Below are 15,436 nucleotides of genomic sequence, written 5' to 3' on the forward strand. Positions count from 1 at the left end.
CTGGGCTTTTCCAGGCAAATGTCAAAATTAAGATCTCATGTGTTTCCAAAGCAAAATATAAATGGCTTTGTCTTGATGTTGTTGTTATGGATTTTATCCTGTGCAGTGATGCTTACAGAGGAGCGTGGGAGTTCACATTCTCACAGGCTGAGTGCACAGTCACTGGGGTGCCATGGGGATGTGAGCTGGTGTGTGCAGGGGCCCCTCCAGAGCACAGAGGGGTCCCAAGAACCCCCTTGGGACAGGATGCAGAAGAGGCATGTGAAGTGTCAGGCCAGGGAAAAGTCTTAAGCATGAGTTTATACTCCCCAGGAATCAGTGGGACTTAAGGGTTTTGGAGATTCAAGGTCTTACATTACATCTTAACCTCCTTTCACGTGAAAAAGCGGATTAAAAGTTCTCTATTTCCCTTGCAACCGTATCCCCAACTTTGGTCTCAACTTGCCATGGTGGAAGAAGCAAGTGTTATCTTTCATTATGGCCTCATCATTTTGTAGAAAAAACATCCTGCAAGCCCAGTGGTCAGAATCCTGATATCAGAAGTGTCTATCTTCTGCAAACTCTTTCAGTTTATGAATAAATAGGCATTTTCTAGTGAAGAGATGTTTCCTAAAACAAGTCCCTCTCAATAAATACCACAGACATGTATAGCTGCTGTGAGCAGGAGATGTTATTCCTGTGTAGAATGAAGTGGGGAGGAGATTAAGGAACTCTCCATCTGTTTCTGCACTGTGCAGCACGTGGGTATTGCTCAAAATACACTGTGCTCTCTGTTTCTCAGAGCCTGGGGAGACAGAGGCTGCCATAGGCATGGCAGGATGGAGCTGGACAGTCTGACTGTATATTGGAGCTTTGGAAAGCAGGGGGGATGCAAGAAAAATCCCTCAGTAAATGAGGCATGTGAATGAAACCTGGTCCTGATGCGAGGTTTGTTCTGCAGGCCTTGACGGAGCTAAAAAAGTGCATTAGACAAAACCATTATTGAACTTCTTGATTACATAACAATTTCCTCATCGTATTTCCAAGAATATCAAATCTATATTCAAACACCCTCCTACTCTCTCCCACACACCACCCCTTCTCCTTGCTATATCAGCCTCATTACTGAGTATGAAGACAGAAAAAGTGTAGGGCACGTTGCCACAAGCAGAGAGATCTCGGATGCTTACCCTGAGATTTTAGAGCCATCTATGGGATTTGGACAGCCAGTTCTCATTAATTTTAATGGCCTTGAAAGTCTCTGGTCTTATGCCTTGATCTCAGTTAGGGTCTTTAGCAGTGCAAAGAAAGATAATCAAGCAATAAGAGAAAGATGGGAAATTTCTGAGCAGGCAGGAGCCCTCTTCCCCCAGGGATGAGCACAGACCTTGCCATCATGAAGGATGAATCCCTGGGGCCATTCTGACCCAGCAATCAGGATCAGGCCCAGGGCAGTCAGATATCTCCTGAAAGGTGCTGGGTAGAGGTGGCCTGCCTAGTTTTTTAGGGCATTTTGGGTGAGGTGGGGATTAACGGCTTGCAAAAATGGCACATCCATCCTGCCTCAGGAAGCAGCAGTTGCACAGGCTGGCTACACTTGCTCCCATAATCAGCTTGCTTGTCTCATTTGCATGTGTAATAACCAGCATGTATGTACAATCATGCTAATCATTTCAAGACAACTGCTTTAAATTCATCTAAAACCCTGCCCTGCCTGTCCTTGGGTTATTTAGCTTCCACAAAGGAACCATAGCAGCAATCCAGAGATTCACCTCACAAAAATCTTTGTGAAACAGTCACAAAGTGCCTGAGTGAAGGAGAAGTTTTTTCTGGAATCCTTCCCATACATACTGAGACTTGCACTACCAGCCAGTGCCATCATTAGGAGCCCATCCAACAACTTCTGCAAGTAACCCAGAAAAGTACCTAGTGGGGATTTTCACAATTTATGGTGTGTTGCTGCAGGTGAAATGTAAGAGTAAACACAGAAGGAAAGAGGAAGGGAACCACATGCAAGCTGTTAGTGGAAATGGTCTGAAAGTAGTGCAGGGAAAAACCAGTCTTTAACCCTGTCAGCTTTATGAACAGCTTAAGGATTGTCTGTACTGCTCTTCTGTGGACACCTTCCCAGTAAGACCTGGCCTGTCAGGACTCCTGTCATTGGGTCCCACAAAGTCCACGTGAGGACAGTGGAGAACATCTGCCATGGATGTGGCTCCAGAAGTACCTGGACTCCTGCACCTGCCTGTGCCACCAGTGTGTGCTCAGTCCAGTCATTTTAGACATTTGTGGCTCCCATTTTCCCCCCGTGCTTCCAAATTTTAGGGTGCAAGCTTCTCTGGTGTTTTAGTTATGCATTTATAGATCTAATGCAAACATGGGCATCCGAGTCAGAAGCTCTGGAGGCACCTGCAGTGGTGCTGGAGGTGCCTTCCCCGGTCCCCAGAACAAGCCAACATATGCCAGATAAGCAGCAACCAGACCTGGGAGGGGCACAGCTTGCTCCATAAGTAGGAATATGGACATTTCAGCAGCACTCACAAAATCTAACAGGCCTCTGATGCTGAACCTTCCCGTCCCTGTTCCTTCTGCCAGTCCAAGCCTGAGCTTCAGGGACCTCTCTGCGGTTGGGCCTGTTCAACCTCTTTGATTGCCAGCCCAAAAGTCCTCACCAGCACAAGACCATGTTGCATGTTTTTTAAGGAATCATGAAAACTAGTGCCACAGGAGGAGACCCTCTCCCATTCTTGCTCCAGCAGCTGTGAGGTCTGGGGTCAGTGCTCTGGAGCAGGGACCACAGGTGCTTTTTTCCACCAACTGAAAAAAAGGTTTGGAGCAGCTGAAGTGTCGCTCACTGCGGAGGGATAATTTCTGGTCTAGTCCAAATTAGTCCCACTGGCTATTCTTGTTAAAGAGGAGTGAACCTGGAAGAGGAAAGGAAGGGGGAAAGGCCAGGAATGGAATGAAAAGCCTGCCTGCAGAGCATCTCCAGAGGCAGTCCTGGTGGTGGAAATGTCCTCCCTCCAGCTTTCCGTCTCTCATTACTGACAGTGGAAAATACAAGAGCTGCCAAGCTGGAGGCTCAGTACAGCCAAGATAGGAAACCTTATTAGAGAGACAGATGGTGATTTCTATAATCTGAAATCCCAGACTGTAAATACTTTGGGATGGAGCCCCGTGCTAATGCCTGACAGCAGCTGGATCCAGTTTTCTGTGCACAGGTGTTCCTTGGGTGGCTTTTGGTGGATGGGGGATGCTACCAGGACAAGGTGTGCTTTACAGGAGGAGAAGGATCCTCTAAACCCTGCTGGAGATACTTCATCTCACAGGTTTTTGTACTTTCCAACTCAAAAGTGCTTTCAATACCTGAGGACAGTCACCTCATATTTAGAAGTTTTTCTTAGCCTGACAAGATTCCCAAAGATGTATGATTGCAGCGGATCAATTAGGGGGGAAATCTGTATCTTGGGAGCACAGGTGACACCTTGCTGCAACTTGTGGAAGAAATTATAAATGTCTCTGTCTCTTTATTGCTTGGCTTCATGGCTGAATCTGCTAAACCAAAACCGAATATTACCCTTAGATCTCCCAATTTATTTATTTATGTTCATCTGGCATTGCCTTGATCTTCAAAGCAGGAAGGTATATCAAAGGAAACAGAAGGTTTGACACCAATTACTGCTTCTGGATGCCATTCACTGAATAAAGATGGAGTGTTAATATTTACACTGAAAGTGAAGGAGATAAAACCCAGGTACATCTAAGCCTACAAATAAGCCCTTCTGTGTGGGCAGAGATAAAGCCAAAGGAAAAAAAATAGAAATTACCATTGCAAAAATCCCAAACACCTTCTGAAATGGTGGGTTGTAGGCAAAGAAATGACAGCAAAAACACCAAAAGAGCCTTCTGGAAAAGCAAATCATGCTCCTGCTTCTCAGGGGTAGTGCCTGGTGTCCGGGAGATGGTCTTTTGAAACAAGCTACCACACAGAAATAGTTAACACCTAAATTTCCCCACACTTCACCATGAGACACTTGACTTACATTTTATTCTCTTGAGTCTGAAGCCACCAGTTCAAGCACTTTTCCCTGTGTCCCTCTCCACTTCTCTTCATCCCGTGGTTCTTTCTACTTTTTTGCACCCCCCAAGTCTTTCCCGCAGTTTTTTCGACCCTTGGATGTTTGGTCTTTCCCCCGGTCGGTCACTTGCAGAATAGCTCAGAGCTCAAAATGGTTTAAAAAGCTTGGTGAAGTTTTCATATTTTTCACAACCATCAAGTTTCAAATTAGAGATGAGTCATTAAACAAGAGTGTATTATTTGTACACTTAGGTAGTAGAATTGTACACACATCTCTGTAATTAGCCATAAGCACCCAAAATTACAGCTGTAACTGTGCATTAACTGGAGGACACTGCTCTGATCGAATTGTATATTCACAGTTGCATTCCTTCTTGCTTAGATTTCAGAGCCTGTTGTCCAGATGGGCTTTGTTGGGCACCTAATTAGTAGTTACTCAAAAACTTCTGCTGTGAACTGCTTCACAGCCCTCCTGGCATCCTCCTGGCATCCTGGTGGCTGGGTACGTGTTCCATGACTACATGGAGATGAAGGCACAGGAGTTGAAGTAGATGTTTTATCTCCTTTATGCATCTGCCATAACTAAAACAGCTTCCAAAATAAAATCAGCTCAGGGTGCATTGGTTATCTGACTTCTGTGTACTGAGCAAAATTAGTCTTGCAATGTGTAAGTGAAAATACAGCCCTGTGTTAATGGCAGCAATAGCATGATGTATTCTGAGATGAACTCACTGTTTTCTCTTTCCTTTCCAGATTTTGGCAATCATTTCCATCATGTTTATTGTACTATCTACAATTGCCTTGTCCCTTAACACACTTCCTGAACTACAAGGCATGGATGAATTTGGGCAGACCACAGATAACCCCCAGCTTGCCCACGTGGAAGCAGTGTGCATTGCATGGTTTACAATGGAATACCTCCTGCGCTTCCTCTCCTCGCCCAAGAAATGGAAGTTTTTCAAAGGCCCCCTGAATGCTATAGATTTGCTGGCTATCTTACCCTACTATGTCACTATCTTCCTCACTGAATCCAATAAAAGTGTACTTCAGTTCCAAAATGTACGACGAGTGGTCCAAATATTTCGGATTATGAGGATACTCCGGATTCTAAAGCTCGCCCGGCACTCAACGGGTTTACAGTCCTTGGGGTTTACACTCAGGAGAAGTTACAATGAGCTTGGATTACTCATCTTGTTTTTGGCCATGGGCATTATGATCTTTTCCAGTTTAGTGTTTTTTGCAGAAAAGGACGAGGATGATACAAAATTCAAGAGCATCCCAGCTTCCTTCTGGTGGGCAACAATCACCATGACAACAGTAGGCTACGGAGACATCTACCCCAAAACTCTTTTAGGTAAAATAGTAGGAGGACTGTGCTGCATTGCTGGTGTGCTGGTGATTGCTCTTCCCATCCCAATTATTGTCAATAACTTCTCTGAGTTTTACAAAGAGCAGAAGAGGCAGGAGAAAGCCATTAAGCGCAGGGAAGCTCTTGAAAGAGCAAAAAGGAATGGCAGCATTGTTTCCATGAACATGAAGGATGCTTTTGCCCGCAGCATAGAACTCATGGACATTGTGGTGGAAAAGAATGGAGAAAGCATAACCAAAAAGGATAAAGTTCAGGACAATCATTTATCTCCCAGCAAATGGAAATGGACCAAGAGAACCCTTTCTGAAACTAGCTCTAGTAAATCTTTTGAAACTAAGGAACCAGGATCCCCAGAAAAAGCCAGGTCATCTTCAAGTCCCCAGCACTTGAACGTCCAACAGCTTGAGGACATGTACAACAAAATGGCAAAGACTCAGTCCCAGCCAAACCTTAACACTAAAGAGTCGAGTCAACCTGGAAGGCAAAAGGAGGAGCTAGAAATGGAAACCCTTCCCGGCCCTATGGTGCCCCTGCTGACAACTCGCACTGATGGGATCGTGGACATGAGGAGCATGTCCAGCATCGACAGCTTCATAAGTTGTGCAGCAGAGTTCCCCGACTCCGGGCGGTTCTCCCACAGCCCCCTCACCACCCTGCCCTGCAAGGGCGGCATTAATGTCATCCAGGAGCAGAGCAGGCCAGAGGGGAGCGGGGCCAGGTACGTGGAAATGAACCCAAGCTCTGAAGGCAGCCACCGCTCTGCTTTTTTCATTGAAAGTCCCAAAAGCTCCATAAAGGCCAGTAACCCTTTAAAACTAAGATCTCTGAAAGTCAACTTCATGGAAGAGGACACCAGCACATTAGTACCAGCATCAAATGTACTGAGGATATATCCAGACTCTCTCAAGAGCCGGGGAGCTGCTGCTGCCACAGATACTTCCTTACTCTCTGAAAGATCTCTCATGAGCCCAGAACCCTCAATCTACACAACTGCGAGTGCGAGAACCCCCCCAAAGTCACCGGAGTCCCAGGCAGCCATAGCTTTCAACTTCCATGATGCTGGGATACACAAATACATAGATGCTGACACTGATGACGAAGGGCAGCTGATGTACGATTCGAGTCCGCCCGGAAATGTGAGTCCCAAGTACAATGTTACAAACAGTGGCTATCTAAAGCAAAAGGACCATGTTTATAGAACAGAGAAGAACCACCTAGAAGCTGCTGCTTTACCCACCTCCCCTAAGCTGATAGGGCAGAACTGCATTTACTCTATGGAAGGTATCACTGGAAGAACCCAGGGCAATCAGGAGACTGTCAGACTAGAAAATCACATTTCCCCAGAAGTCCATGTATTACCAGGCAGTGGAGGACATGCTAACACACATGATCAAAGCATCTGAGGTGGGCTCCAAAAGAACTTACTGAAAGTTTAAAGGAATGTCTTTACAGTCAACACAAACAAAAGAGCTTCTGCATGGCATGAACTTGGCTGAAACAAGCCACTTGTTTCTAAAAGTCTGGGGGAGGTCCAGTGTGGGTTTGTGAAAATGTCCTTCTCTGAAACAACTCTAAAGACATTGCCCACATCAGTCAAAAATAAGGATTGCAAATCATGATCACACATTGATCTCCTTTCATGTTGTCCAGTGAAGCCAATGTGACCAAATATCCATCCATTCCCCTTGAACGCTAGAGCTCCTTTTGGAAATATTAACATCTGATTTGCATTAGTTCCATAAAGGATGCCAAGGCAGCCAGATTTGAACTCTGGAATAAATTGCTGGGGTTGGTATAAAGCTTTCAAAAACACAATGCTCACTGCTTCAGGGCAGCTGTTCCCCATCTACAGCTTTCTCTGATGGATATTATGTCTAAAGGTAACAGGGAACACTTGCATTATTGGAAAATTCGAGTGAAAACCATTTAAAACAAATAATGGTCTAGAGAAACCAATTATTAAAATGCTCTCTGTGTGTTTAACAATCCGATATCCTGTAGGACCTGATGTTTTCTTTTGAAATATCAGCAGGGTGAGTTGCACCACTTGTATCTGATCCCAAACATCCCCTAGGACATAGTGAAACTTGCACTGACCCTCTGCTAATAGCCGGTACCCGCCCCAGGGCCAGCGCGCGGCCCTCGGGGGCCCACAGCCCACGGGGGAAGGTGAGAAGGAGCCATGCAGAAGCAGGACTCTCCAGGGGCACCGCAGCCAGACCCCCTTCCCGGTGCCGGGGAGCGCAGGGCTGGAAGGAGAGCTCGGCTCTCGCCCTCGGTGGGGAGGGAGCTGTGGCTGCGCTGCCCGCGGGGACGGTGAGCGCGGCCGGACCCCCGGCACATGCGGGGGGCACCGGGACGGCTGCTGGCCCCCCTTCCCGCCCGCCCGCCGGCTCCAGGCGCCAGCCAGAGTCTCGCCCTTGGCGTAGGAGAGGAACAGGTTGGTCCGAAGCTTTTTGCGCCCAAGCAGCGCAGTGAAAGATATGCAAGTGTTACATAAATATGCAAAAAGAGGGATTCGTTAGTGACCCGTCCCGGGCCTGGCTGTGCTCCCTCTCGCCGGGAGGTTGGACAGGAGAGGCTCCTGCAGAGCCGTGGCATGAAGCAGCTGCGAGAGGCAGGAGAATCAGGCCTGACGTTTTAATAACATCCAGTCATTTTTAAGTGAAACGAGGAAAAAAAAAAAAAAGAGAAAAAAAAAAAGATCCGACCATTTTAAGTGAACAGAACTAGCAGCCACCAGCCTAGGTTTTTAAAATATTATTGTTTCAATAAAGTTATGTCAAATTGTGTAGGAAATAATTTGTCTTTGGTTTTTAATCTTGGGGGGGAAAAGCACTTTACGTTGACTTTTTGTTGTCGTTGTTGCAATGCTGGAGTAGGATAGCAGAGTGTAACAATCAAGCACTTTAACCAAGCACTACTTTAATTTGTGCCTCCTGTTGTGACTGTGATTTGTTACACGCCTGTAGCAAGTCACAACCTGTCCTGTGATAACTGTGATGGTAATCTTTTCTGTTGTTCTCTGTTTCTACTGTAAAACTCAACTGTAAATGACTGTCAATGAGCGTTTCCTGACCTATTCCGAGTTCTGCCGGGGCGTGTAGCGATCTGCAGGCAGCAGGTCCGGGGACGAGCTGAGACACGGGACGCGGGAGCGGAGGCACAGGTGGGAGGAAGATTCCCCCCCCCCCAAGCCGCTCGAGTCCGCTGCGTTTTGTTCCTTCCTATTGTAAAACCAAGCCGTTGGTTAGTCCTGAATGTACCGTCTGTCCGTCCAGGCCGTGCCGCACTCCTGTCTGTGACCCTAGTGGTGAATGCAGCATGTACGGACAAAAGCAATAAGCACATACTGTTTTAGCAACTACTGTGGGCTGCGGTGAGAGCTTTGTTAGGTGTCTCCTCGGCACAAACCGTACACACGGTGCGGTGACTCTGCTCTGCTCGGCCGACCCCGGCCCCGGGCAGTGGGACCAGCCCAGGGACCCGCTCAGAGGCGCCCTTGCGAGGCGAGACCCCGGGAAGGCGCGAGTAGGACCCGAGCCACCCCCTCGGGAATTACCCTCGTGCCGCGCAGAGAGACGCGGAAGGTGCCCAAAAGAAGCCCCGGGCACCGTGTACTCCCCAGGGTATTTACACAGGGCCAGTTCCTGAGGTTTGTTCGCTCTTACTCTGCCTTCCCGCAGCCTAAACCACCGTTCCTCTGAGTGGGCTCTTTGCCTGGTGAAGGACTTTAGGATTTGGCCATAGTAAATACAAGTGTACTTAGAGGAACCGACGTATTGCTGAGATGCTAGTTAAGATTGAGCTGACATGAAAAAGTAAAGTGACTTTCCAGCAGATAAGCTTTAAATACTGATTTATTCTGTGGCTCTCTGAGGCCACGGAGCAGCAACGAGAAATCTTAAGGAGAACAGTCTTAACATAATCTCTGTGTTTTAGTGATCATTCATGTCTGCCATCTGCACAACTGTAAAAAGAAGAAAAATCAGGGAAAATTTTTTTGATAAAGTAAGTAATAGTGATTTCCAAGTTAAATATTTTTAGAGCTGATGCTTTCATGTGGAAAAAAAAGTCATATTTTACATATCGCAAAAGTGAACATATTTAAATATAGCCATATAGTGTAGTATTTACCACACTCTCATCCAAATTGATGTATTTGGTTTATAGATGGCACTGACAAAAATGTATAGATCAACAATTCTATCATTTTTTATCTGATAATCAACTGGTGCAACTCTCCTTGTAACCAAAGGCCCTCTGTCTGCCTTGTGTGATCGCTCACGACACACACCTTATGTCATCTATTTAGTCCTACCTTTAAAGTAGCATTTTATTGAGTCACTTTTGAAAGCCAAATTCAAAAGTATCATTAAAAATCTACCTTTTAAGTCTGAATAGCCAAAGTCCTATAGATTTCTTATAGAAAGCAAATAATTAAAAATTAAGCATATAATATGCTTGAAGAGCATTTCTTTCTTATTTGTGTATGAAGATGTAGCTCTCATTTTGTGCCCAATTAAAAAGGAAGTATGTTTAATTTATTTTAATGAAATAAAGTCTGAATATGAAGTATGTATCTATATATGTGTGTGTGTGCATAATACACATATATATAATGTAAGCACTGGGAAATCTACTCTAACCTAAAGCTATGATAGACTAAATCTGTACTCATTGCAAAGGAAAGGCAGTGCTTTGAAAACATAATGCTCACCAAATCCTATAGACCCTAGAAAGACAATTTAATTTTATAGTTTGTTTGATACATGTTTCCCAAAGTTCATAACAGTTGGGGAAAATAGGCAGTATCTCCTGCATGCAGTGTCTCCTGATTAAAGCATGCAGTTTAATCACTGATATTTGGCATTCAGGTCTGCGAATTTACTGTGCACCATGTATCAAGCAAGCTGACAGAGCCTCACCTGCTGCTGCAGAAGACTTCACACCTGAAAGGACTATGTACGTGTGATGTCTGCGCTTGCTTGTATCCTACACTATCAACATTGTTTTTAATACATATCTATAAATATACATATAGAACATATATATATGTGGAAGGAGTGGGTGCAGTTTTCTTAACCAGGAGGCAAAGATTCTTTGAGTTTTAGCCTTGAACAGAGGAAAAAAGCCGTGACATTGCAGTAGATTTCTCAGTGCCTTTTCTTAGAAACTTCACCTAAGCACACTTATGGAAAAAAAAAAAAACAAACAAAAAACAAAAAACAGAAAACAACCCAAAACAAAAGAGTCTCCTGTGAAATCCACATTTTTCTGAAAGGTTCGAGAGTCAATAAAGGTAGAAGAAAGGAGGAAAAAAAAAAAGAGAGAGAGAGAGGAAAAGCAAACACGTGGAACGCACATTCCCTTCCTGAACATCCGTGTGTCAAATGCCGGGGAAAATCCGCCTGAGCGAGTCACGCAGAAACACACCCGAGGCCGTTGGTTTCTTTGGCAACTATGGCTGTGATAAACTGTAGCCTTTTCTTCCCTTGCAGCTAATAAGATACACATTTCTAAGGAAAACAGTATTCTCTTCTGTAAAATTGTAATGTATTGTTAATATTTGTACCTATTGTATATTTATGTCTTGACAGAATTATGACTGGTACAGTTTATAGTCAATAGCAAGGGTATGTAAAACTCATTGCAATGACAAGGTTTCTAAAGCCACGTTCTCTCTCTGTTGGTAAGCTCCACATAACATGATCTCCACTAGTTTTTAACACCTCATTTTAAAGCGAATTGTAGAATTACTGAGTGATGGGGAACCACATGGCAGCAGTGCCCTCCTGCACAGTCCAGCCGGGAACCATGGGGGGACTTGGGCTTTCCTGGTCACTCCAAATTAGCTCCAACACCTTCATGTCTGGGCAGTCACTTCTGCTTACAGCAATCAGACTGAACTAGTGTTACCTTGGGTTGCTTTCGGATCACCCACTTGGGGAGAATATGGCTTTAAATAGGTCTTGAATAAAGTACAGAAGTTCTGGTTACCTCTGTACCTCCTGCTTGCCATTGTGTTGGCTTTATAAGTATCTGATGTATGGAAAAGTCATGTGACTTTCATGCATTCCAGAGTAGTCTATTTTTCTGTTCAGATTTAAAAAAAAAATTAATTATATATATATAAAAATATAAATATATATCTGTATTTTTAGCAAATTTATAATAGGGCGATCAAGTCAGATTTCTTCTTTTTGTATTACAGAATAATATATTAGATGCTTTCTTGGTGTTCATTTACACAGCTGATCCCCCAACCTTTTTGTTGTCATTATTTTCTTCTGTTCTGATAAACACCTGCAACGTCCCCTCCTGGGAGTGCGTCTGCGAAGGGTCGCGGAGTTTGTCTGATGTTGTCATGTTTTTGTATTTTCCTGTTTGTGGTACTTAAAACTAACCAGAGACTGCCTCTGGAAACTGAGATGTTCCTTCTGAGAAACACAGAGCGGGCCAGACCCTGCCCTGGGTGATGGCAGGGGGGTGTCAGCCAAGGCCACTGGCTGCAGGTTCTTCCAGATGCACATTGAGTAAGCTGAGAACATAAAGAAGAGACGGGATTGGAATCAGGCAACGCTCCCACCTTCAGGGGAGTTTTTCCTGGGTTAAAACAGAAGTGTCAAGACTTTCATTTCCCACTGGCTTTTGGAATTTTTATTTTTGGTCCCAGAGAAAATCAGGAGATGAGAAAAAATTACGGAGGAATGAGCAACCTGAACATAAATGTTCAGAAAGGGACCGGATTTTGATTTAGTTATGGTCAAGTTTGTCCATGTACCTGCTTACCTAATGATCCTCCTTGCTCCCTTTACAGCTGTACCCTCACAGAAACTGAATAAAAAGTCCATGAGATAAATGTGCATCCTGAAGCTATCTCATGGCCTGGTGAAGTTCAGCATGATGAAGAGCTTCAGACCCGCTCTGTAGCTTTGCACAGACATCTCCTTTGGAATGCACCCACTAGTCTGGTCAGCGACCATGTTTTTGCCAAAGATGGAGTTTTGGTTCCATTTCCTTTTGTTTGCTTATGTGATTTTCCTACATGCCCACCACAGTAGCCGATGAACCTGAAACAGATTTAATTTGGGAAAACGTGTGTTTCAGAAAGTCCAGATACTGCTTGAATGAACGGAATAACCAGTAGACCCAGCTTTGCATGTTATTAATTATCAGCAAGGCCCATTCACACATGAAGATATTAAAGCTGGGAAGGATTTTTCTGTTCTGGGAAGCAATTAATGCAATAGCCCCCCATATCCATCATCAACAGTCACATTAAAGGTCCCTTCAGAAGGCACCTCCCGTGTCAGGTTTGTTTGAGCATAGTCAACAAAACCATAGAAAGCTTCCAGTCACACCAGTCTTAACTTCAGCCTCCCATACCAGGACAGGAATGCCCCAAATACCAACCAGCCCTCTGAAGAAGAGATGTTTATTTTCCAGCATGTGTCTCATGCCCCATGATGATCACATTTAGGCTCTTGCACTGAAACTTTGTCTTGTTCAGACAAAGGAAACCTTAGGAAGACTGAAAGTCTGCATCCAGGGTGTGTATCCCCTTTGTTGCTGGTGTTACCTAAGCCACAATAAGTGTCCTTTGACACCAATGGTTGGGTGCCACAAGTGTTCATATCTGTAAATACTACTCAGAATTTTGCTTTGCTTGATTCTGGCTTCATCGCACAAGAAGTTTTCAGTCTAGAGGCTTAGAAGAGAAAGCAAAAGCTTCCTTTTTCTTTTTAACTAGAAATAATACTATTGATGCTCTGTAGGACTGAGCAAGGATTAACCTTTGTTTTTAAAGGGGTCTTTTCAAGACTGCAGTGACACTACCTTCAGAAATTAATAATCAGGCTGGACTCAGTACAAAGACCCCTCCAAACTAGAGCCTCATGGAAGCCAGGGAGCCAAATTCACATGAAATGCCAAATTCTTTGCTGCTGTAAGTAAAAGCCCATTTAGACCAGTAAAGAATTTGGACCCATATCTCTAAAAACTAATGGAAAACTAATAGCTTTGTATGACCTCAGGGCTGGAGGTGTCTGCCCACAGTACCTCCAAGGAAACCAATGGGGTGAGAGGATGGGAAACAGAGGCAGGTCAGTGAAAGCCTGGGAAAGGAGCAAATCCTTCAGTCAAGAGGATGACAGACATGTCATTCCAAACTTGACTGAGCACCCGTCCATGTCACTCACTCGTTGTGGACTTGATGCCACAAGTGCCATCCCAAATTCACAGGTGACTGTCCCTACAGCAGGACCACAACCACATCCCCACGGTTCAACACTCAGCCCTCGGTCCAGGGGCTCTCTGATGCTGGGAGGACACTACTGCACATGGGCCAGTGGTTACCTTGGATTGTGGCACAACCTCTGGTCCTGTTGGTAACCAACATTTGAGGCAATTCACCCATTCTTCTCTACTCTCTATTTCATTCAGGAGCTCTGCCCTTTATGACTCTTCTTCCTGTAATGTTTCACTGCCTCCATGTACCATTAGCCACGTACTGTTGGCTCCTGCCCCTGTGATTTATTTTGTTTATGTCACTTTTGTTGCCTTGTGACAAAGAAAAATATTTTTTTCCCCTTTCTCTGGCTTTTTGGTGGTGGGTGCAGAAAATTGCTTTTGCATTGAGCCATTCCCCACTGGTGTGCTTGGGGGATGGGGGAGCAGCATCTCCATGTTACTTTGAATTTTGAAGCCATGGTACTGTACTCAGAAAGGCCAGCCACAGCTACCAACCAAACTCGCTTTCCAACTAGATTAGCATTAAAAAAATACACCCCAACTTCCTGCAGCAGAGTCCTGCTCTCTCATCAGGCAAGCGAAACAGTTCCTGAAAGGGGAGAAAACATCAGGGGGGCACTGTCACAAGTGCTGATTAACGACAACTCCACGCCCAGAGGAGGAACCGGGGCTGTGCTGCACCTCGGGGCTGCTCCACATTTCCCAGGGCCAGGAGCAGCCTCGGGGCCTCCTTGTCCAGAAGCCCAGGGCAGCTGCTGGACCTGCAGGGCCCCTGAGCCCGGGGAAGGGGCTTCCAGTGACACCTCCAAAGGGCAGCAGCTGAGCATCCCCAGTCACTGAGGGATAGGAAAGCTGTGGGGTTCCCTTTAAAAGAAAAATGTGATATTTAACAACAAATAAAAACTGGAAAACATTTTTCCTGTGCCTCTGCTGGTACACGGAGATGGAATTGCTTTTGTAGCTGGAAATTGAAAGCCACTGACCCAGAAAGGGCAGACTGGGACCGGTTTCTCCCTTACCTTGCACTTTGGTTATTTTATAACCTGTGCAATGGGGAAGCAATGGGGAACCCAGGCCAGCGTGTCTGTAAGGAAGGGCAGTGCTTGTGCCTGACAGCCCAGCAGATCCTGCACCTCTTGCACAATCTCTTCACTGGGTTAGGTTGGATCCACCCAAGGGGCGATGCGCCAGCAGATGTTTTTCTCCCCTTTTGAGAAATGTTTCCATGCCCTGGCACTTTGGGGTGATTACAGCAACATTAGCCATATACTAGTGTACTTAGAGTCTTACATTTTTTGTAACTTTGATTTAGTCATTCTTTGTTGAAGTTTATTGACCTCTCCGGTTGTTTCCGTAAACAAATTATTAAAAAAAAATAAAAATCCGTGTCTTTATATGCATGTAGTAGTATGAAACTGTGATCAATGTGTGACATTCAGAACTGTACTGTCTTGTAAAATATGTCCAAATGTCTAAGGGTTTTAAAGCAATGGTCCCTTACTACAGCCTACAGAAATAAATAAAAAGGTATGGATAAACCCAAAGCCTTTATTGCTCTGTTTCATGGTCACATACACTGGCCAAAAATACAGCTCTGATCCGCTGGCACTGAGCTCTGGCTTCAGCTCACTGCAGTTGACAGCAGGTTCAGACATCTGTTATTTGCTCACGGATCAGGCCGTGACTCAGGAAAGCAGTGCTGAGCCTGACACCTCCTGTTGTGAGTCTGACAGATCCAGTGCAGAAACCTTCAGTCC

At 45.0% G+C, this 15,436-nt stretch overlaps 1 protein-coding gene across 1 annotated transcript in view; it reads left to right on the forward strand.

Annotated features, from left to right (window-relative positions):
* The window catches only part of KCNB1 (potassium voltage-gated channel subfamily B member 1), a 112,615-nt gene extending 97,398 nt beyond the window's left edge, over positions 1-15,217 (forward strand). The window contains exon 3 of the mRNA XM_027697296.1: positions 4,811-15,217. Within this exon, the coding sequence (XP_027553097.1) occupies positions 4,811-6,829 (2,019 nt within the window). The 3' untranslated portion in view covers positions 6,830-15,217. The remainder of the gene's footprint in view (positions 1-4,810) is intronic.
* The last annotated feature ends 219 nt before the right edge of the window (positions 15,218-15,436 follow it).

Source organism: Neopelma chrysocephalum, unplaced genomic scaffold (genome assembly GCF_003984885.1).
Source record: "Neopelma chrysocephalum unplaced genomic scaffold, ASM398488v2 Primary Assembly neopelma1_119, whole genome shotgun sequence".
In the NCBI taxonomy this organism is placed as follows: Eukaryota; Metazoa; Chordata; class Aves; order Passeriformes; family Pipridae; genus Neopelma; species Neopelma chrysocephalum.